The 18,443-nt window shown below is 40.9% G+C and overlaps 1 protein-coding gene across 2 annotated transcripts in view; it reads right to left on the reverse strand.

Moving 5' to 3' along the window:
- Nucleotides 1-18,443, reverse strand: part of RB195_005368 (uncharacterized protein) — a gene marked incomplete at both ends in the record, with an annotated part of 48,829 nt that overhangs the window by 10,379 nt on the left and 20,007 nt on the right. Inside the window, 6 exons of one of the 2 annotated variants that reach the window (XM_064177813.1) lie at nucleotides 3,933-4,065; nucleotides 4,453-4,503; nucleotides 12,835-12,921; nucleotides 12,980-13,141; nucleotides 13,274-13,392; nucleotides 13,660-13,699. In XM_064177813.1, the coding sequence (XP_064034920.1) occupies nucleotides 3,933-4,065; nucleotides 4,453-4,503; nucleotides 12,835-12,921; nucleotides 12,980-13,141; nucleotides 13,274-13,392; nucleotides 13,660-13,699 (592 nt within the window). Of the gene's footprint in view, nucleotides 1-3,932; nucleotides 4,066-4,452; nucleotides 4,504-12,834; nucleotides 12,922-12,979; nucleotides 13,142-13,273; nucleotides 13,393-13,659; nucleotides 13,700-18,443 lie in introns of those variants that run through there. The other variant, XM_013436779.2, reaches the window with a different exon arrangement.

Raw genomic sequence — 18,443 nt, forward strand, 5'->3', positions numbered from 1 at the left:
GAAATCTGTAATGTTTGAGTAAAATTCGAGCAAGAGGTTTTTGGTTAGGTAGCACTGGAGACATCAATTCTGGATCCTCGATTTTGACTAAAGCAAACAACTAAATGTTACGACATAGTGGCTAGAAGAACGTGAATTTCTCAAAAAAAAAAAAGTACTTTCACCATAACCACCACGTGTACTAAACTGGTTAGCTCTGGTTTCTTTTTTCATTGCACTTGCAGCTCCAGCATCACATTACCTCTAAATTCCAGCTCCAAAACTCCCACAAGTTCCCGCTAAAGCCTTTCATTCGCTTTAATGAAACCGTCAATATGCACTTCCTAAATATAGCTGTTTTCCACTAAATCCGCACAGCTTACGGTGTAAGAAACCAGTCGCATAGCAACGTTAGTCGCGAAGTTACTATTTGTAATTGACGCTATAAAAAATTGTGACTATGCGAGAAACCAGCTGTGAGCAAAAAAAAGACATAATGTGCATAAGTTGTTACAAATGTTGCTATTCTACAAAGAGACCTCGTCAAAAATCAATGCGCATTTCTATTGCTGCGAAGTAATCCACCCTCAGCGCCATAGGTCAGCGGGTAATACGACTTAATTATGCGTTCCTCCGTCGATTAGTAAGCGACGCCGAAGTGCCCACAATTAATAGTACGATTGTCGTTCGCTTTGCACTCAACTGTACTAAAACTGTCATTCACAACATAGGAGTTCCTCAGCTGCGATCATCGACCAAATATCTGAACTCAATGTAATTTTTCGACGTTTCTATTCTCATTAGTGCTAGTTTTGGTGGTGAAAAGGAGAACGGACAAGTCCTCCCTCGCACAGAATGGAAAAGTGCAACAAACTTCAGAATGTCCTCGAATAGGCCACATAAAAAATGAATCAGTGGCACAGTTCCGGGCAACGACTAAGACAAACCAGTCTTTTCTTAGGGCAATTGTAAATAATGTGTGCTTATTCACCTTCATGTCTGGTTATAACATAACAATAGTACACACAATACATTTGCTAAAAGTCCAATTTCCTGATGTAAAATGATGATAATGAGGTTCTTAAGCGCAAATATTTGAATAACTGATGTGTGTCAGTTTTCGCGAGACTGGATTTGTTCCAGTGCCCAGTCTGCAACTACCGTTTTTTTAGATAATTAAGATCTAGCTAATGAGGATCCAAAGAAGATCATATGAACTTGACAAGTATGGTTCGATTTGTAATAGACACTTGAACGCTTTGAAAATACGCATTTGGATATAACCTGAATATTTGTTGTTTCACTCAACACTGTTTCACAACAATTTGCGACCCTGTGATCTAAAATATAATCTCCATCCTATACATCCCAATTCTTTGCGGTATACGGCTGCGAATGTGGGCAACATGTCCAACAGATGGTGGATAACGACCATTCGCCGTTATCATCTGCCGCTGCGAATGGCTACAACACCGTCTGCTCGTACAGAATAATCACGACCGGCACGCGATATAAATAGCTCAAATAGATTTTCTCTCGCCTCAAATGTTCCTATCCATCTCGATAGAACAGAAAAGCATCCAAGATTCCCTAGAGAATCTTTGCAATAAACCTGTTGCTGTGACTAAATATTATTTCGGCACACTTGTGTCTGGGAAATGGAGCGAATTCCGTCCTCTCTGGAACCGCATTGAACACACATAAATCCGAAAAATAAGGATGTGGAGTTAGGTGAGATAGTTGGATACTCTAGAAGAATACAGAAAACAGAGAGAAATGAAAAGACGAAGAATGTAACAGATTGCTGCTGCTACTACTGCTAGCTGCAGTCAGCGCTCGCCAGACATTACGATTGAATCGGAGCGCAGAACTGCCAGCGCAGTGTAAGCAGGGGAAAGTTGTACGAAGAGGGCTATCTATAAAGTTAGGATAAAGGTTAAAGTTTCTGATGTTAATCAATCCGCTTGGGATGCGCCCCCACGTTCACTTCAATTCAGAATAGTTTGAGGTTCACGAACGTGTAACTGGCCTATACAATGACTTGCAGTGGCTAGCCGATGTGTCGAGTCAGTGCTTTTATCCTCTCAGACAAGTCTGGTACCAATTTATCGACCCCGGAGGGATAAAAGGCTTGGTGAGCACTAGGGCAGATTCGAACCTCCAATCGATCGTGCAGGAAGCGGAACCCCTAACCGCTACACTACACTACACTAGCGAAGGATCAAACAGTCAAAGCAATCGGTCAGTACTGACGGCATAAATCTATGAAAACCAATCAAAAGATCCCATGGAATGGGTCTATGAGCACTACTACATCTATACAGTTGTAGTCGGTAAGCAACTCAAAGTGGCTACAAAGTACTACTGAACACGAACAGCGCACTTCAAAGGACTCGATCGATCTTAATTAATCGATCGATGGACGCGCAACCAGTTTCGCTACACAATAGTGATCAATCAAAAAGATGAGTCATCTACGACGTTATATCCCAGTTAGCTTTGTATGAAATTCGCTCGAAAGAACTTGATCAAACAGATTGGGTCATGTATTATAGCTCTGCCAAGACAAACAATTTCTACGCCCAACTAAAAATTTAGCACCCTGACGCATGCAATATTACGACTTAAGTGTTCTGCCACACATTAAGATATCCTCACTGAAATAATTCTCCGTTGTTTTCTTCTCACTCCTTTGCTCAACCCTTCCTGCAATTTCGATTATTTACATTCATTCGCAGTTCTTCTGAACTACTGTATACTCACAATCTTTCAACAGAATATTTTTCGAACCGAAACTACAAGAGGCACCCTCAGCGTCCCATCAATTCCAGTACACGTGTTTCAGCCCTGGCACAGCACGTGATATCGAATGGAATGGCGGAATGGGTGAGCTCTCGCAGCCGCGTTCGTTCAAAACAAAAGTGCACTCTGCGTTTACCAAAATAGGAATGCCCATATCGCAATGGCGGGCATAAAAATATATGCATAAATCGTTATAAGAGCATTGAATAGGTATTAGCAAAGAACACAACGTAAAGCTTTCTCAGCCGAAATAGCGTATTCCACCAGGAAGTTGTAGAAAAAGACATTTAACGTTTTCGAAAAGACTCTGTTCTCCAAAATTACTGTTGTGACCGGCAATACCGCTATCATGACAAACTTCAACATTAAAAATAAAAACAAAAAGGATCTGTGTAAGAAAATAACTGGTACCAATACAACGGGAAGGCAAAATACGAAAATTCACCGCTAGAAAGAAGTATGGCGACAAGATGAATTGCTACGCAGCGATTTGTCTTCTTGTTCAGAAATGAGATTCTCAGAGAATAGCTCAGGGTCAGCTCGGTATACTCATCAAATTCACAGCATGAAACGCCGTTGTGGAACGATCTACGGACGCTACTGTTCTCCTGTCTCATAGGTAGCACAAACAAGAACTTTCAATTCCTAAGAATTATAGAAGGTCAATTATAGAGACAAAAAGAGAAGGGTTTCAGACAGAAAGAATGAAGAGTAGAGAATAAATAAGAAAAGTAATTTGTAGAAAATAAAAAAAGCACCGCGAATCAGTGGAGAAAAGTAGAAAGGAGTGCGAAAAATTAAAACAAAAGAACAAATACTTCCATGCAGCTAAAAGTAAGACAGTTTGCAAGACCTAACCTGATAATGAAACAACAAAGAATTCTAACGTAAATCTTTAAAAAAGACTTAAAAACCGGACCTCCTCAGGTGAGCAATTCCTCAACAAAACAACTGTACAAATCAGAAAGATGATTCTATAAACATTTGTACAACATTTTTATGTCGTAGTAAACCAGAACGAAATGGAAGCTACTAATTAGATGTCGCCACCTCGCACTTTGCGGATGACTATCAGTGATCGCAGTTAAGAACACGTTGAAATACGTGCGAAACTGGTCAAAGAAACAGAATCGAAACAGACACTCGCTCACCTTGTGCAAAAGCGGAGATCACATCTGGCGTTAGTTGCGTCATCACATTCTCTTTTGATACAGGAGTTGTCGGCCGCGATGTGCTTTCCTGACTTACAGTTGCTGGAGTAACACTGGCAGGTGAGGGGACAGTCTAAAAATACGGAAATCACAAGACAGAACATATTTTGATTGGTCAGACGACTTCACGAGTAAACAATGTGGGAGGGTAGAGGCACGAGAGGATCTGGGCATAGGAACTACTCTGATAGTCGTGCAGAAGAAAAGAAAAGATTAAAAGAAACATACGCTATTAATATTTACATATATCAGATATATATAATAAGCTATACTATGCAATTCCTCGAAGAAGAAGCGAAAGCAAGGTACTGAGACGTTTCCTTGGAGAGAAAAAAAGCAAAAAAAAAACAACTTCTCAAAAGTTTAGGAATTGGCTATTAAATATGTTGGATTTCTGTTCTATAGAATAGGGAAAACGAATGAAAAACAAGCAACAACGATGATAGATATAACCACATACTTTGGTGCGCTTCGTTTGCTTCCTACGGCGGTTGGCAAACCAACGATTCACCTGAAAATCGATAACGTTGAGTAAAGAGTATATGCAAAACCATGAAACAAGGGTAAGAAACTAAAAATACTACACGGATATGGCTTGAAAGTTCTATGAAATGACAAAAGATCAGTGGGCTGGTTAGCACGCCGCTTGTTTTCGAAGTACAATTCTATCGATCATATTACTCGATTTCGATAGCCTCTTTTGTCCTTTCACATGTCAATTCTCGTTGTTATTACGGACCTTAATTGCACACAGCTCAGATTGAAATGTTGGAGCACCAAATTCACAAAAATGGATTTTTCAGGCATTTCTTTTATCTCGCCTTCAACTAGGGTGAAAAGCTAACTAAAAATCTAGTGTTGTGCGCGGAATAGATGTATTTGAAAAGGTACGGCGGGCTGAAGACAACTTTTTCAAAACAGACATAGTTATTTCTCTCAAATGGTAATAACGACCTAGTCACTGCTACCGTTTCTCTTTTTTCTTTCTTTCTTTGAAAAATTCATGTTAATTTTCTAAGTATAAAAGCAGACTATGTATTCTTCGACAAAGATTTTAAAAGTATAGTGACTGTAAAGAAACACTACTTTCGTGCGAAAATATTGTCCCATTAGAATAACGCCAAAACTGCACACGAAACAGGCTTCAGTACATCACGACTTCAAAAATCCCGAAGCGAGCAAACCAAGCAATATACACTTGTTTATTCTCCACTGAACTGAATATGTAAATTCAGCTGATTAACTTTGAAAATAATCCTAAAATTGTTACGAGTAGCTTCTTCTATGACAGTTACATATAATAATTACTGTATCATACACTTCTCCAGCAATATCAAGACTATTAGGTTTCCCACGTTAAAGGGAATATGTTATGTTGCAATAGAACGCTTCTAGGTAGAACTTAGGTTTTCGAGAACAAAACTCCCCAAGCATTGGAGTAATCTCTGTAGCTAGCAAAATCTTTTAGAATCATGTCTTGTTGGATGTCCTCAGGAAGGTTTTTTCACTACACGCTACGACGTATTGCAGGGTGCGCTTGTACCGGATTCGTACTATCGGCAAACGGGTTCCCTCGGGCAGCGCGACGCATTGTTTTCGCTCGGCAGACGACCGGTGCAATTTCGGGGGACATTAACTCGAAGTCAAGTGCTTATTCACTCCAATTAGCTTTACGAGCCTCTACTTCAATGGAAAAAACGGGCGCACTGCACGTTATCCAGAGAAGACAAATGGGCCGAGCGAACACGCGCGGCTAATGGAAAAAAATGCGAACGCGCGCCGACCTCCTTACTCACAGCTGCGTTCGTAACCCCACTGCATAACGAATCTATAGTGCTAGCGAGGGGACAGAGTGATATTTGTGTGAATTAAGTCGAAATAGAACGTCTACTCATATCAATTGAACTAGATGAGCCTGGATTTTTCCAACAAAACTTGCTTTTCAATCATTTTTCCGTATTTGCATCCGAACATTCGATTACAAGTTGCATTACTCCAATATGAAGTGACACACTTTCAACATTGAAAAAAGCTCGAAGAGTGAATTCGGTGTAAATGCAGGTCCATGCTAACATGGGTACAGGCTCGGAATTGCCATTGATGTCGAACGAAACTAAAGCAATTCAGGACATTTCTTCTCGGAAACCGACTCAGCTGCAGACATTTTGCCCTTGCCAGTCACCCTTCAAATCAATACAATTTTCCACAACACATTTCATGTACACAAGACATTCCATGTAAGGCACTCCCAATCAAGTCGTAATTCAAGTACTCAACAAATTTAAAAAAAGGTGATTCAGGATTGATTGCTGTTGAAAAAGCAGCGTAATTTTATGGAACAATAATCTATTTAGCTTGACACTTTCTAACAGAAAGTGAACGTCAACAATTATCGCTATGTCAACAACAATTGAATTCCAACAATTGAATGTATTGCGCAGAGAAATTCCTGCTCTTAGAGCAAGAAATTACAGCCCTACAAACTACAATTTTCTTGATTAACGTTCTCCTTGTAAGAACAACCATAACAACGGCTCTATGAGACCAATAATACTTGTGGGAGAAGATTTTAAATGCAACAAAACTTCAAAGTCATCAATCGTGTCATGGAACGACAACTAAGGGATTCAATAGGTGCAATTAGGCCGAACGATGACTATGCAGAAATCTAAATAGCTCCAGTGCAGGGAATATTCGCTTAGGGGGTCTCCTGTACCTGCTCTACTGTAACTTGCATTGCAGCCAATCTCTTTTTCTGCACGCTCAACTTAATTACAGCCATGTCCCGCTTCTCCAGATCTGACCACAACTAAAACAGTACACATTGTCAAACATTAAACATGCTAGCTATGCATGACAACTATTTCTGCACATAAACAACAACTATAAGATGCACACACGTGAATACACACACAAACTGCACCAAAAACACTCGTGCAGGCAGGAGCTTTTCGTAATTTCTTTGCTATTTTCCCCGAATCTTGGCCTGGCGTAAACAAAAACAGCTCGCTGCGGGTAACCCTGAGGGAACAACCATAGGACCTTCAAAATACTAAGTGAAAGAACAGGATACGTTTCAATTTTTCATTTGTTTCAAGTGCTACCTTTGCTCCACGAATTTCGAAGTTTCTCACGGATGAATTCAGTCAGAAATAAGGGCATAATCCTCAGAAAACTATTTCATAGACAATACTCAGATGATAAAAAAGTACTGTAGTATTAGGAATAATAGTAACGATTGAAAACTGATATTGAAAAGGATTCCTAACGAAATCAGCTACACGGCGGTAGTAGCTGGGTGGAATTGAGACTCGTAGCGCGGAAAACACGGTTGTTTCAGTTTTTTCCACGATCTCATTAGTGAAATCGACTACAGCATGAGGGGGCAGGAATGCTTTCCCCTTTGTTTATCATGTCAAATCGAAAGAGAACATTAAAATTTCAGGACACGGTGACAAAATTCAACTGATGCTGTCTTTCTTCTGCAGAACCTCCCACTCACGCAACCTTGACAGAATTAATCACACAGTTTAGTCGTTGAGGCGAAAGATCTGAGTGTGTGAGTTCTTTAGCATTTGGCTAAACGTCCACTCATTTGGAAACTAGATGCCAGCAATCAGTTGACTTTTTGTTATCCTAGCTGCAAAGACAGCACAACGCAAGGCCGAGGCGAACGCGTAGTCAGCTGATTGCCTTGTGGATAGTATCGCACTCGCAGTTTCTCTCTGCTCGAGTAGTCATTGTCGAAGCCGTTAATGAACGTTGTTGTTCATTCCTCTCTTTTCGTTCTCCTCTCTATCCTTCTTTACACGATTTTTCTCTTGGTTTTTTTCTGTCCTTAGTGTTAGTCGTTTCGTCTATTGTCCCCGTCTTTTCTAACTCCAACCGGTAAAACGTGCCGAACTCCACTCACATCCATAGTGAGACTCGTCCCAGCTTCACGTGCTACTTTCTTTGTTGTGTTGAATATTCGTCCACTCAGATTCTCTCATGAGGACACGCTATTTCGTCACAGTCACCGATACCATCTGGCTGACGTCTTGATTGACTGTCTTTGTGCCGTCGAGGGACGGGTGCAACGTGGCCCAAATCTGGACTTTCTGCCTTCGAATTCTTTGTCGAGTTCTTCGTTTTTAGGGAAGGAAGTGGGTGACAGGGTGTAAAAAGGACGCATAAGCACCGTTACGGCCCGTAATGATGGAACTTGATGTGAAATGACAGACAGCTGCAGGTGGTTATGCATCTGCTCGTTTCATTGTTCCTTAGAGTGATAATAGGATGAAATTCCAGGTGTTTTTAATCTATTCTCGTTGATGGAGCGTCTTTCCATGCATATATCCATAATACGCTTTCACAGTGATTGAATAACGCTTTTAACGAGATAATTCTGCTTCCGCTGACCATCACCAGTAAACAAATTGGACATATCCCCTTGTTCGCTATCTTAAGAGGCACAAACATTAGTTGAGGATATCGCACTCAACGTTAGGGACACTTTCAACTGCACTTCTCAGCCAACCAAAGCCCGCCGCGTACAAATACAGCCAGTAGCCCTCAAAAACAGGAAGTACACATCCTATGTCATTACCTCAACGTAAAGAATTTTTTAACAACACCACATTCATTACCACAACGTAGAGAATTTTTCAATAGATATATTAAAAACCCCTTTTCGCTACTGCCTCCATAAAAGTAGTACTTGCGAGGGCCGCAAGTGTTCACTAAAATCAACAGGTCAATCATCACCAGCTTACGTTCGGCGATGGGATTAAAAAGGTCTCCGCGGCGAGCGCAGAAAAAAAAACTTTCGCCCGTGCGTATTCCAAGGTCGCGCCGTCTATTGAATACGATGGGACTGTGGGATTCAAAAAGGGAAGAGGAAGAGGATCAGGCGTATTTCCTGACATTTCTTTAGAATCCTTGTTATACTTCTATCCATGCGAGGAGTAAATAGATCAAGAAAGTGAAGAGACCTCGACAAAAAAATGAAATGATAGAAGACAAGACCAATTTCAGAATTTGTGAAAGAAATCTTCAACACCACTGCTTTCACCCACCAATACTTTTGGCATTTCCAGCAATCTAGATTACTGATCACCTAATCAGCGTGAATTGAAACAGCTACACAAAATTTCCACATGTACTAGAATCACTACCAAATTACTAAAGAAAGAAAATCACTAAATTGGAATAGGTGGAACCTACCTGAATTGTTTTTTAAATTATATGAAGACGAACATGGGAATTTTTAGCTTTCATGATTAACCGTTCCAGAGATTCTCGTTCCCATCCCTCCCTTAGCTTTCGAATTTCTTACACTAGAATTTTCAGAGGACAAAAATTCTATTACAGAAATAAAAAGGTAGACTCATTCATTTGTATTGAGAGATTTTGAACAAACTGTTTAAAGTGTGGTATAAAACAATATCAGAAACGAATGAGAAGTGCATGACCCGTCATGTTTCATGTCAGCACACAGAAGATAGCAGAAGATCGAACAACGGATATTGTGGTAGTAAAACCGGTGCTATAGACCACTGCATCGACTTTACTACCAGAATGTTCGCTGCCTCGATCTTCTTCTCTCTTTGCGTATTTTAAAAACAGAAGACCCATGATAAAACAACTCAGGTAGAACATTACAGGCTTTGATGAATTGATAAACTAGAATCAGTGAAAGCCGTTCGACGCCTTGTTTCTCTATTCCAGCTTCGGTAAATTCTAACACGTTCCACACCATCATGACGTTAATGTAAAAGCCATGTTGACGTCATGATTGCATGTCTGAGCGTGCAATCGTATTCCCAGATCTCGCTGAACCCTACATTTGCAGGTTACGAATTATCGACACAGCCATTCTATTCTTAGATACTCCTGAAAAATGTCTGCACTTATAGATATTCTCCTACAGTACTGAACATATGAGTTACACATATGCATATGATATGAAGATGGAATGTGTAAAACGTCCACCATTCATGTCCCTGTGCAACGAAACGCTAACCTTCAAAATTCCCGCCATTCTCTCTTGTCCGTCCGATTTTCCCGCACAAAAACCGGATCGGGACAGCACATCGACCTTTGGCTCTCTCCCACTACCGTACTCGAATAAAAGACGCTTGTATGAACACTAGCTAAGAGCAATAACGCGGAAAATGAAAAAAAAATTGCATGTTCCCTCTTCATGATGACAATAGTGACTACACACAACGGACATGGTAGCGTCACTAATGAAACATGGGCGGGAATTGCGCAGGCGTTTTTTTTTTTAATCGGGCAGCGGCCCTAATCACTGGCGCACTGCATTCTGCTGTTGCTGCATTTAAGTTGCAAATGCAACTTGTCGTATCTGTAGAAAGAACATGTGAAAGGAGTGTAGAGAGGTATACGCCAACTATCACTCTAAACTTATTTCTTACAAAATTTATGCGAAAGTTAGTCACTTGAAATTGCCTGGATCCCTCCAAAAGATTCTAGAAAAAGCTCAGCTTCGTGAGCGAGCATTCGTTGCAACGTAATTAGTACGTCCCATCTAATCACAGCGATAAAGATCATACAACTCAAGTTTGCCACATTGGTGGCGTAGTGAACGATCCGCTTTTGGATCTACGATCAATTATGGAGAATCACTGGGAAAAATCTCATTTTTCACGCGCAGAAATGAACACGGTTATTCATGAAGAATCCGGAAACGCGAAACGCAGAGAACGCAGCGAAAAGAAACACTACAATATTTCAACGAGCTGTCGTTCAGGAAAGATATATTTCATACTTCAAACTTTCTTCTCAGTTACGAGAATTCCGTCTAGTCAAAAAAATTGGCTGATGGTGGTATGATGACTGCCGTTCCTGTTTCTTCACCTCCAAACCTACGATTACCCAAAATCCAAAACTGATTGACCGTGTTAATCCTAGGTTAGTTGAACCAACAGCAAAAAAGTAAATGGTAAATACTCACAACTTTCCTACTTATTGAAAAGGTTGTGAAAAAAAAGTGAAAAAGTTGATAAACGCACTTATGTCTCCCTTATCAACCTCTTATTAACTACATTATATCAGCACCAATTTCGATTGGTTACGTGAACAAACGTTTTGAAATACGAAAATGAACCGCTTCGTGAATTCGTAAACCATTTGTGTTTTCTTTTAACCACTTGAGCGAATATTCAGAGCTATATATCATACTATATGCTATACACTATACTATCATAAATTGCCCATGAAAACGCAAAACATCTATCAGTGAACTCATACGTCGACATAAACGAAGATGTTATGCTCTAAATTCAGCCGGATCCAATACCCACGAAATTCCTATTCAGTTTCCTGGTAGATGAGTGTTTGAAAAGACTCACGAACCAATCCAGCTCTAGTCCGTATCCAAAATAGCACAGTTCAAATGAATCCAATGTATCAAATACTTTCCTAGTATTTTAACTTTTACTTTTTCTTTACTTTTCTAGTATAAGAAACAACTAATCGCTTATTTTGTCATCTGGAACTTTACCTCTACAATAACTTCAAACTCCTCCGCGCCTGAGCCAGCTATTCCTATCGCAAAACCCAGCAAACTGCCTTTCCTCTGTCCACCTGCATAAAATGAACGATAAACGATATTTGAGCATAGCGCTGAGGGGTCAATGGGAGATCCCTCATCGCATCGAAGGGTCAATACAAGCCACACAGCAAGAGGTAACACACTCACGAGAAGCCCAGGGAACGTTCACAAATATAATCTTCTCTTGCTTCCATTCCATGAAAAAATATCAGCACGTCCGAATGATGTGAGCAACATTATGTAGTGATACGCTGACGGAAACGATAGAAAAGTACGTCGGGTATAACATTACGACGCGAAATGTTGTCAAGTCTAGTACGAGACGATCGTAGTATAGGAGCGAAAGATCGTATCGTTCACAGAAACATAGGGACATCAACGCAATCGGAAGTGGAATATTCGATGGGACGATTCTGTAGCTACCTCACTTAAAGAGAAAAAAAATCGACACTAGAGTGCATCCCTTCGAAACAGATAGTAATTCACAAAGCTAGTTTCATCACCCCTAGATTAATATCTCGACTGAACGAATTCTCTACAAGTTTCCTCACCTAGTCACCTCCTAGAATCAAGTTTCACAGAAACCAGAGGAAACAAAACAGTCGAAGAGTAACAGTAAGACGACTTTTTAACTTCTATAATAAAATCTACTATCAGGTAAAGAAAATGCTTTGAACTGAATTAATAATTAATACAATTACTTATCATACTCAATTTCTAATTAGTTATGCTAGTTAAAAAGGTCTAGACTTTCAAGTAGCAGCATTCATTTGCCCGCACACTGGTTTATCTTATTAGCACTCAGCAGCCGGAAATAGAAAGAAAAAAAAAACATGTCTGCAGTCACAGAAACGAAGAAGAAAACAGAGTGAGCAGCAGAAAAATGGGTCCTATCTACTACATCTAACCATAATTTATAGCATCGATCACAAGAAACAAAAAAAATCTCGAATTTCGATTAAGTAATTCACATGATGCTTACATGTTTTTTTTTTCGATAATAGAATATGTTGAACTGCCTTGTCCCACTTAGTCATACGCAGCTACCTAGAGTAGCATTAATATTTTGAAAAAACGTCACAAATATTAGCGAGGTGTTAAAGCATTGTGCTATATATGTCGCAATTAGACAACAAAAACTCTAATCCTATAAACAAAAGTGATTTCTCAACACCGAGAAATTTCGCAGGAAAACGCGGGTCGGAATAATGTAATGATTTCATAAAATAAAAGATAGACACAAGGAACAAAGACATCAAAAGTTTACGAGGACACGTGACTCACTTGTAAGTAGGTCATCTTCATTTGTGCGGCCAGTTTTTCCTTGTCCTCGCGACACGGATAAAGATTTCCACCGTTGGCCATCAGCCACTAAAATTATGTCATTACAATGTCAGTGACTGGGCTGCAAGCAAAGCAATTAACTCACCTTGTCCAACATCGCAGATTGCTGTCGTACCCGCGCCTTCTCGCTGGCTACAGCTGACGCCACTGTGATCTCGCCGATCGATAACTGAAGTCCAGGCGACTGGGACTGAAGCACGTTATCCATGTTCTCGTTTTCGTGTGAGCTCAGCGGCGAGACGGATATCTTAAAGAATGACGTGGAAATTCGAGCTCTACTGCTTTTGTGCACAAAGTAAGTAAGCTGCTTGTTGAGAACACAATAGTGTGTAAATATATGCGCCAGCTCTGCACGAGTACGGAAATCGAACCTTCCTACCTGATTCATAATTTCGAAGCTAATTCCGAGTGGATCACCGGGAACAGTTGGAGGTGATGGCGAACAGGTGGACACCATGAATACGGAATTGTTAGAAACAGTGGTCTGAGGAAGTGCGCCTAAAAAAGTGACGCTTCACAAAGGGGCAAAGCAACAGCCGAGTGACTCACACGTGTTTTATGCACACGTCATCAAGGCAGTTTCGAAATTCATCGTGCAAACGACAGCCGGCGAAGTAATCGATATTCCATTCAAAATGTGAAATTAGCTAAGATCCAGAGATGCTGATACAGGTTTGAAAGAGTGTTTAGACTAGCACATCATCCGTCAACCAAATTGGGACAAGGGAACCAACGAAACAGCACGCGATCAGCGAAGACGCAGACCGATCGCGAATGATACTCGCGCCGAGGCCAATGTAAACATACTAAGAACTTTTCAGGCATATCAAAAGCAAACGAAAACGTCAGCATGCAGTAGAGGCTCGAAACTCTGCAGATGACATTGGCCGCAGAAGATCAGACAAATGCACACAAACAACCGGTTTCTACGCAGGAAACAACACATTTCCTCGACATTCCAAGATGACAGTCAATTTGAGTTCGTGGTTAGCGAGAAAAGATGGAAGAGAAGATCCTATCAAAGCAGGTAGGATTTCCAGAGGAAAAAGGCTATGAAAAATACGTGGAAAATAAATATGTGTGGGAATTGTTTTCATACGTAATAGAACAGTACATGTGTAATAGGAGCCTTCGGAAGTTTGGCAAGTATACTAGTCAAGTTTCTTCCCTGACAAAAGGCTAGTTCTATGCAGAAAATCTGACATCAGTACTCTTTGGCGTGACATTTTCTTTCCTATCCACAACATTTTCCTTTCCAGGTATGCTGCAGCATTAACAGGTGAATTGGCCTACACAGTTAACCGTAATTAGATTGGAGACAAACAACTTCCATAAAAAAAAAACAACCACGGAAACAAAAAGCTATGAAAAAGAGAAAATCAACTTTAATTATCCCCTCGTCTACTATCCGAGAACGAACAGCCTATATAAAAATGCACCTCAAAAGAATATTGAATGTGAAGATTTCTGCTTTCAACAAAGCTCTACAGGAAGGAGACTGAAATGTAAAGTGCAACAAACCGTGAAGACTGTAAATAGAACAAGGAAACGTCATAAGCTTTAGATAGAGGGATGCTCGGCACAAGCAAAACATGACAAAGAGCTACCTAATGTAGATTTCAAGGAAAACGCAAGGACCGGAAAGAAAACGGTACGTGAGCGCGTTGAGAATAGAGAAGAAATGTCACGGAAATGGAACACAAACTAATTGATGATTGTTGGCAAAAATGTAAACAACACAAATCATTGAAAGTAGTCAAAAATTGCTGAAAATGAGTGCAATGAACTACCAACAACGTAATAACTGAAATAAACTTTTACCACAAAAGGTCAAAAGGTTAAATATGAAGCTAAATATAGTCTAAGGAAAAAAAAAAACGACATAAAACATCATAGGTCGGCATGCTAGCGTGTCAAATTCACACAAAGATTTGCAGAAAAGTCAGCCCTAGGTTTTACTAGAAAAACATGAAGTAAACACTAATATGTAGGATAGTGCAACAGCATTAAAAACATAATGGAAAAAGGTGCAGAACTACACATGAACGTGACGGTGTAGCAAACGCAAAACTGAACTCAATCCAGTTTTTCTGGTCAGATAACTAACTGATTTTGAGCAATTGCACAATATTTTCTTGTCGTAGATAAGAGTGCATGTGGTGATGTGCAGTGCAGGTGAGTAGAAGCTTAATCTAGGTAGGGACATCTCTACGAGTCAAAACAAAAGTGATTTAAATATTAATTCACAATTCAATAATGTAATGCAACAACGCACTTGCGGACGTGACTGCTTGACAGACGAAGCAAAATTCGACAAATAGTAACACATTATAAAAAAAAAACATACGCAAACACCTGCAACAATTTCAAGAGAAAACATGTTTCGTATGCCTGTAATACCTCAGAAATGTGCACATAAATATAAGAATCGCTAGCAACGTGCCCTTGGCAAGTATCATCGGCCGAATGGCAGAGAACCAGCGAAAGAGGCCATTCCGACGGCGACGGCGGGCGGGCGAGACAGCGCTGTCATCTCGTCCCCGGGTGCGATGACTAACAGAAACACTGTGATGAAAGAAGAGTACGTAGTAGTTCGTGAAGTAGCGCATTCACACTAGACCGATGTCAATTGCAGGAACTGTCATCCTTTTCTTTTTCATTTTTCGGGGTTGTACGCTTAAGAAAAGGGCAATTATCGATGGCGAAGTGTGGCTTGGCTTCGTGCCAATAACATTGTGCAGCTATTTCGAAACCCCTGAGTGCACGACGGAGTGAGTCGGAAAAGTCCAAGACTTAGATGTGTAGGGACAGCATGAAATGCAGCTCTAGCTGTTGCCACGTCGACGCATTGCGAAACGATGGTTTCGTTTTCGTTGTAACGTTTTCATGTAGAGGAAATGACGAAACGATGTTGATCAGTGCCTTGTCTCGCTGCTACGGTGCTAAGTTCCACTGTCAGCTGACCGTTGCACTAGGCTCAGTGCACAACAGTGATGTGGAGTCAGTGTCGACTACCTGAAAAGCTTGACCGAGGGTTTGGCGAATACGAATTCGGTGCAAACAGTCGGCGCATGAACGATTTCAGTGCACTCGACATCCAACGCAAACAAATTTGCGTTGCATCTAGGAAGGATATGTAAATGCAATACGAAATGAAAATTGCACATATCCGGTTATTTCATAGAAAACCGAGTTATGGAATGTAGTGCAGTAGTAGCCAGAACAAAAAGTGTCAGAGCATGTTTTGACCCAGAAAATTAGAATTTTAGACTCGTTTTCTCTTCGCCATGGTAAATATTTCACATTGACTTTAAACTTTACCATGCCTAAGAGAAGACGATTCTCTTTAACATATCTGAGAAATACGAATCCAATCTTCTATTTTAAACGCTTTCGAAATAGACAAAGAAAGTGAGGATAAAAAGACAACATATAAGTTCACAACTGGCAGCATGGTTGAGTTTGGTGAGACAAGCTAGCAGACGTTTGTACCATCGAGCACTATGCTGCCCATTGCGGAGAATAACCCACAATCTAGTATTTCTGAGTAAGCGTTCTTCGCTCCGAACATAAGACCGCGTAGTAAGCTGTGGACGGAAAGAAAGTAGTCATACGATGACGAGAACGATGGTGTTCTGTTTCAAGCAGTTGGCGGTTCTACCAGCTACGCAATCCTCTATTTCGAAAATGCATGGAACCTTCCTTGCTTGCAGCGGTTTATTGGCACAAAGTGCATGCGGCTGCGCTGCACTGGTCAATTGCTCTTAGAAACGTTGTTTTCTATTTTTCTGTCTTGCAAACGGAACAATGCGACGAACTCAGCTGCTCACTCGTTAACTGCAAGGGCGAAGGTCGTTCATGTCGCTAGTGCTATAGTCGGGTCAAAACGACATGAAGCTCAGTGCAATTGCGTAAGCGACTGCGCTCGATGCGGTGCTCGAGTGGAAGCGTAGCGGTTAAGGTCGAGGAGAACCCCAGTACCACCCATCGCTAAAGTTCGCGATGGTCTCACCTCGACCACAGCCGCTGGGTCCACCACGCCCTCTCCGGCCGCAGCCGGTTACGAACTGCAGCGAGCTTCAAGTCCTTTTCACCCTTTCGTACCGTGAAACTCTTGTAAATATGCACATCTACAAAATGCATGTGTTGACAACATTCTGCAGCGACGGAATCTAGGGAAAAAGCTAGGGAAAACCTGGGGAATCCTTATGTCCTATCGTTAAATGGTTATGCAATAAACAGAATGAATGTTAACGAAACAAAAATCACTAGAAGAATCTCATTTACGCGAATTGCCAAGTATTTGCAAACAATGTCGGTTAGTCTTCGCCTTAGTCTATTAATGGGAACAGCAATTTTCCTCGAAGACGTCCCACTAGATGGTCTAATAAGCACGAAGGTGTCCATGTGTGCATATATACTATCATAAAGCGCAGTTCGAGAAGCATAAATCATAAAACGTAGTGCGGGAAAAAGGACAATGCGCTCTGTTCTTAGGCAGAACGCGTGGTTTGCTGCGAGCCTTAGCAACACAGAAACAACATTCGACAAATACATTGTTTGTTACATTTATGCACATGTTATGTTTGTATGCTCATTGGAATTCGATCCACCAACTGGCATGAAAGGGGAATATGCGCTGCTGCACATTGCATCATGCAAAGTCCCCTTGGTAGTCTTCTAAAGCCGGAATTCAAAAGCTTTAAGAACAGCGCAAAGAAAACTTGTAAAAAAATTTCTCTTTGAACACATTTTGGAACACTGAGTAAGCAGAAACGCATACCAAGGAAAATAAATGGGCCAAGAACCACAGGAAACAACGATGAAAGCAGTGGCTGGAAGGAGGCTGCTTCTCAGAGGATGAAAGTCAGGACTCGGCAAATGGGAACAACACTTCCCTCTCCTGGCAACGGCGTTCATTTCTTGGTCTGAGTCAGAATATCGTAATGGTGTTTGGGCCTGCATTGAGATGTGCTGATTCAGACGAAGAAGTTACTATTTTTCTTTTTTCCGCTTGGCTGCTATCTATACAGGACGACTGTCATCTGAACCAGTATGCCTGTAAGTAGCGACAAACATTTCGGAACACTTTTAACACACCATAGGAAGTAGCATGATCTAAAAAATACACAGAATTTGCTTGAGCCAAACGAGAACACCGTGAAACTTTTATCGAAAGATCTGCTCCAAAATCTAAAAGTTTATGTACTCCTTATGTAGCATTCTTATCAAGCTACTGCACACAAACCACATTCCTATTCATATAAGGTAGAGATTTTCCTGGTTAAAGGATAGTGTATGGCGTTAATCAACCCGCTTGGGATGCGTCACCACGTTCATTTCAACTCAAAATCGTTTGAGGTTTACGAATGTGTGACTGGCGTATACAATGTTATGATCCTAGACAAATCTGCCACCAATTTGTCGACCACGGAGAGGCAAAAGGCTTGGTGAGCACTAGGACGGATTCGAACCTCCGATCGACCGCGCAGGCGGCGGAACCTCTTACCGACGGCGCCACGCCCGCTCTTGGTTAATTTCAGAAATAG

The sequence above is a fragment of the Necator americanus genome, chromosome I (genome assembly GCF_031761385.1).
Source record: "Necator americanus strain Aroian chromosome I, whole genome shotgun sequence".
In the NCBI taxonomy this organism is placed as follows: Eukaryota; Metazoa; Nematoda; class Chromadorea; order Rhabditida; family Ancylostomatidae; genus Necator; species Necator americanus.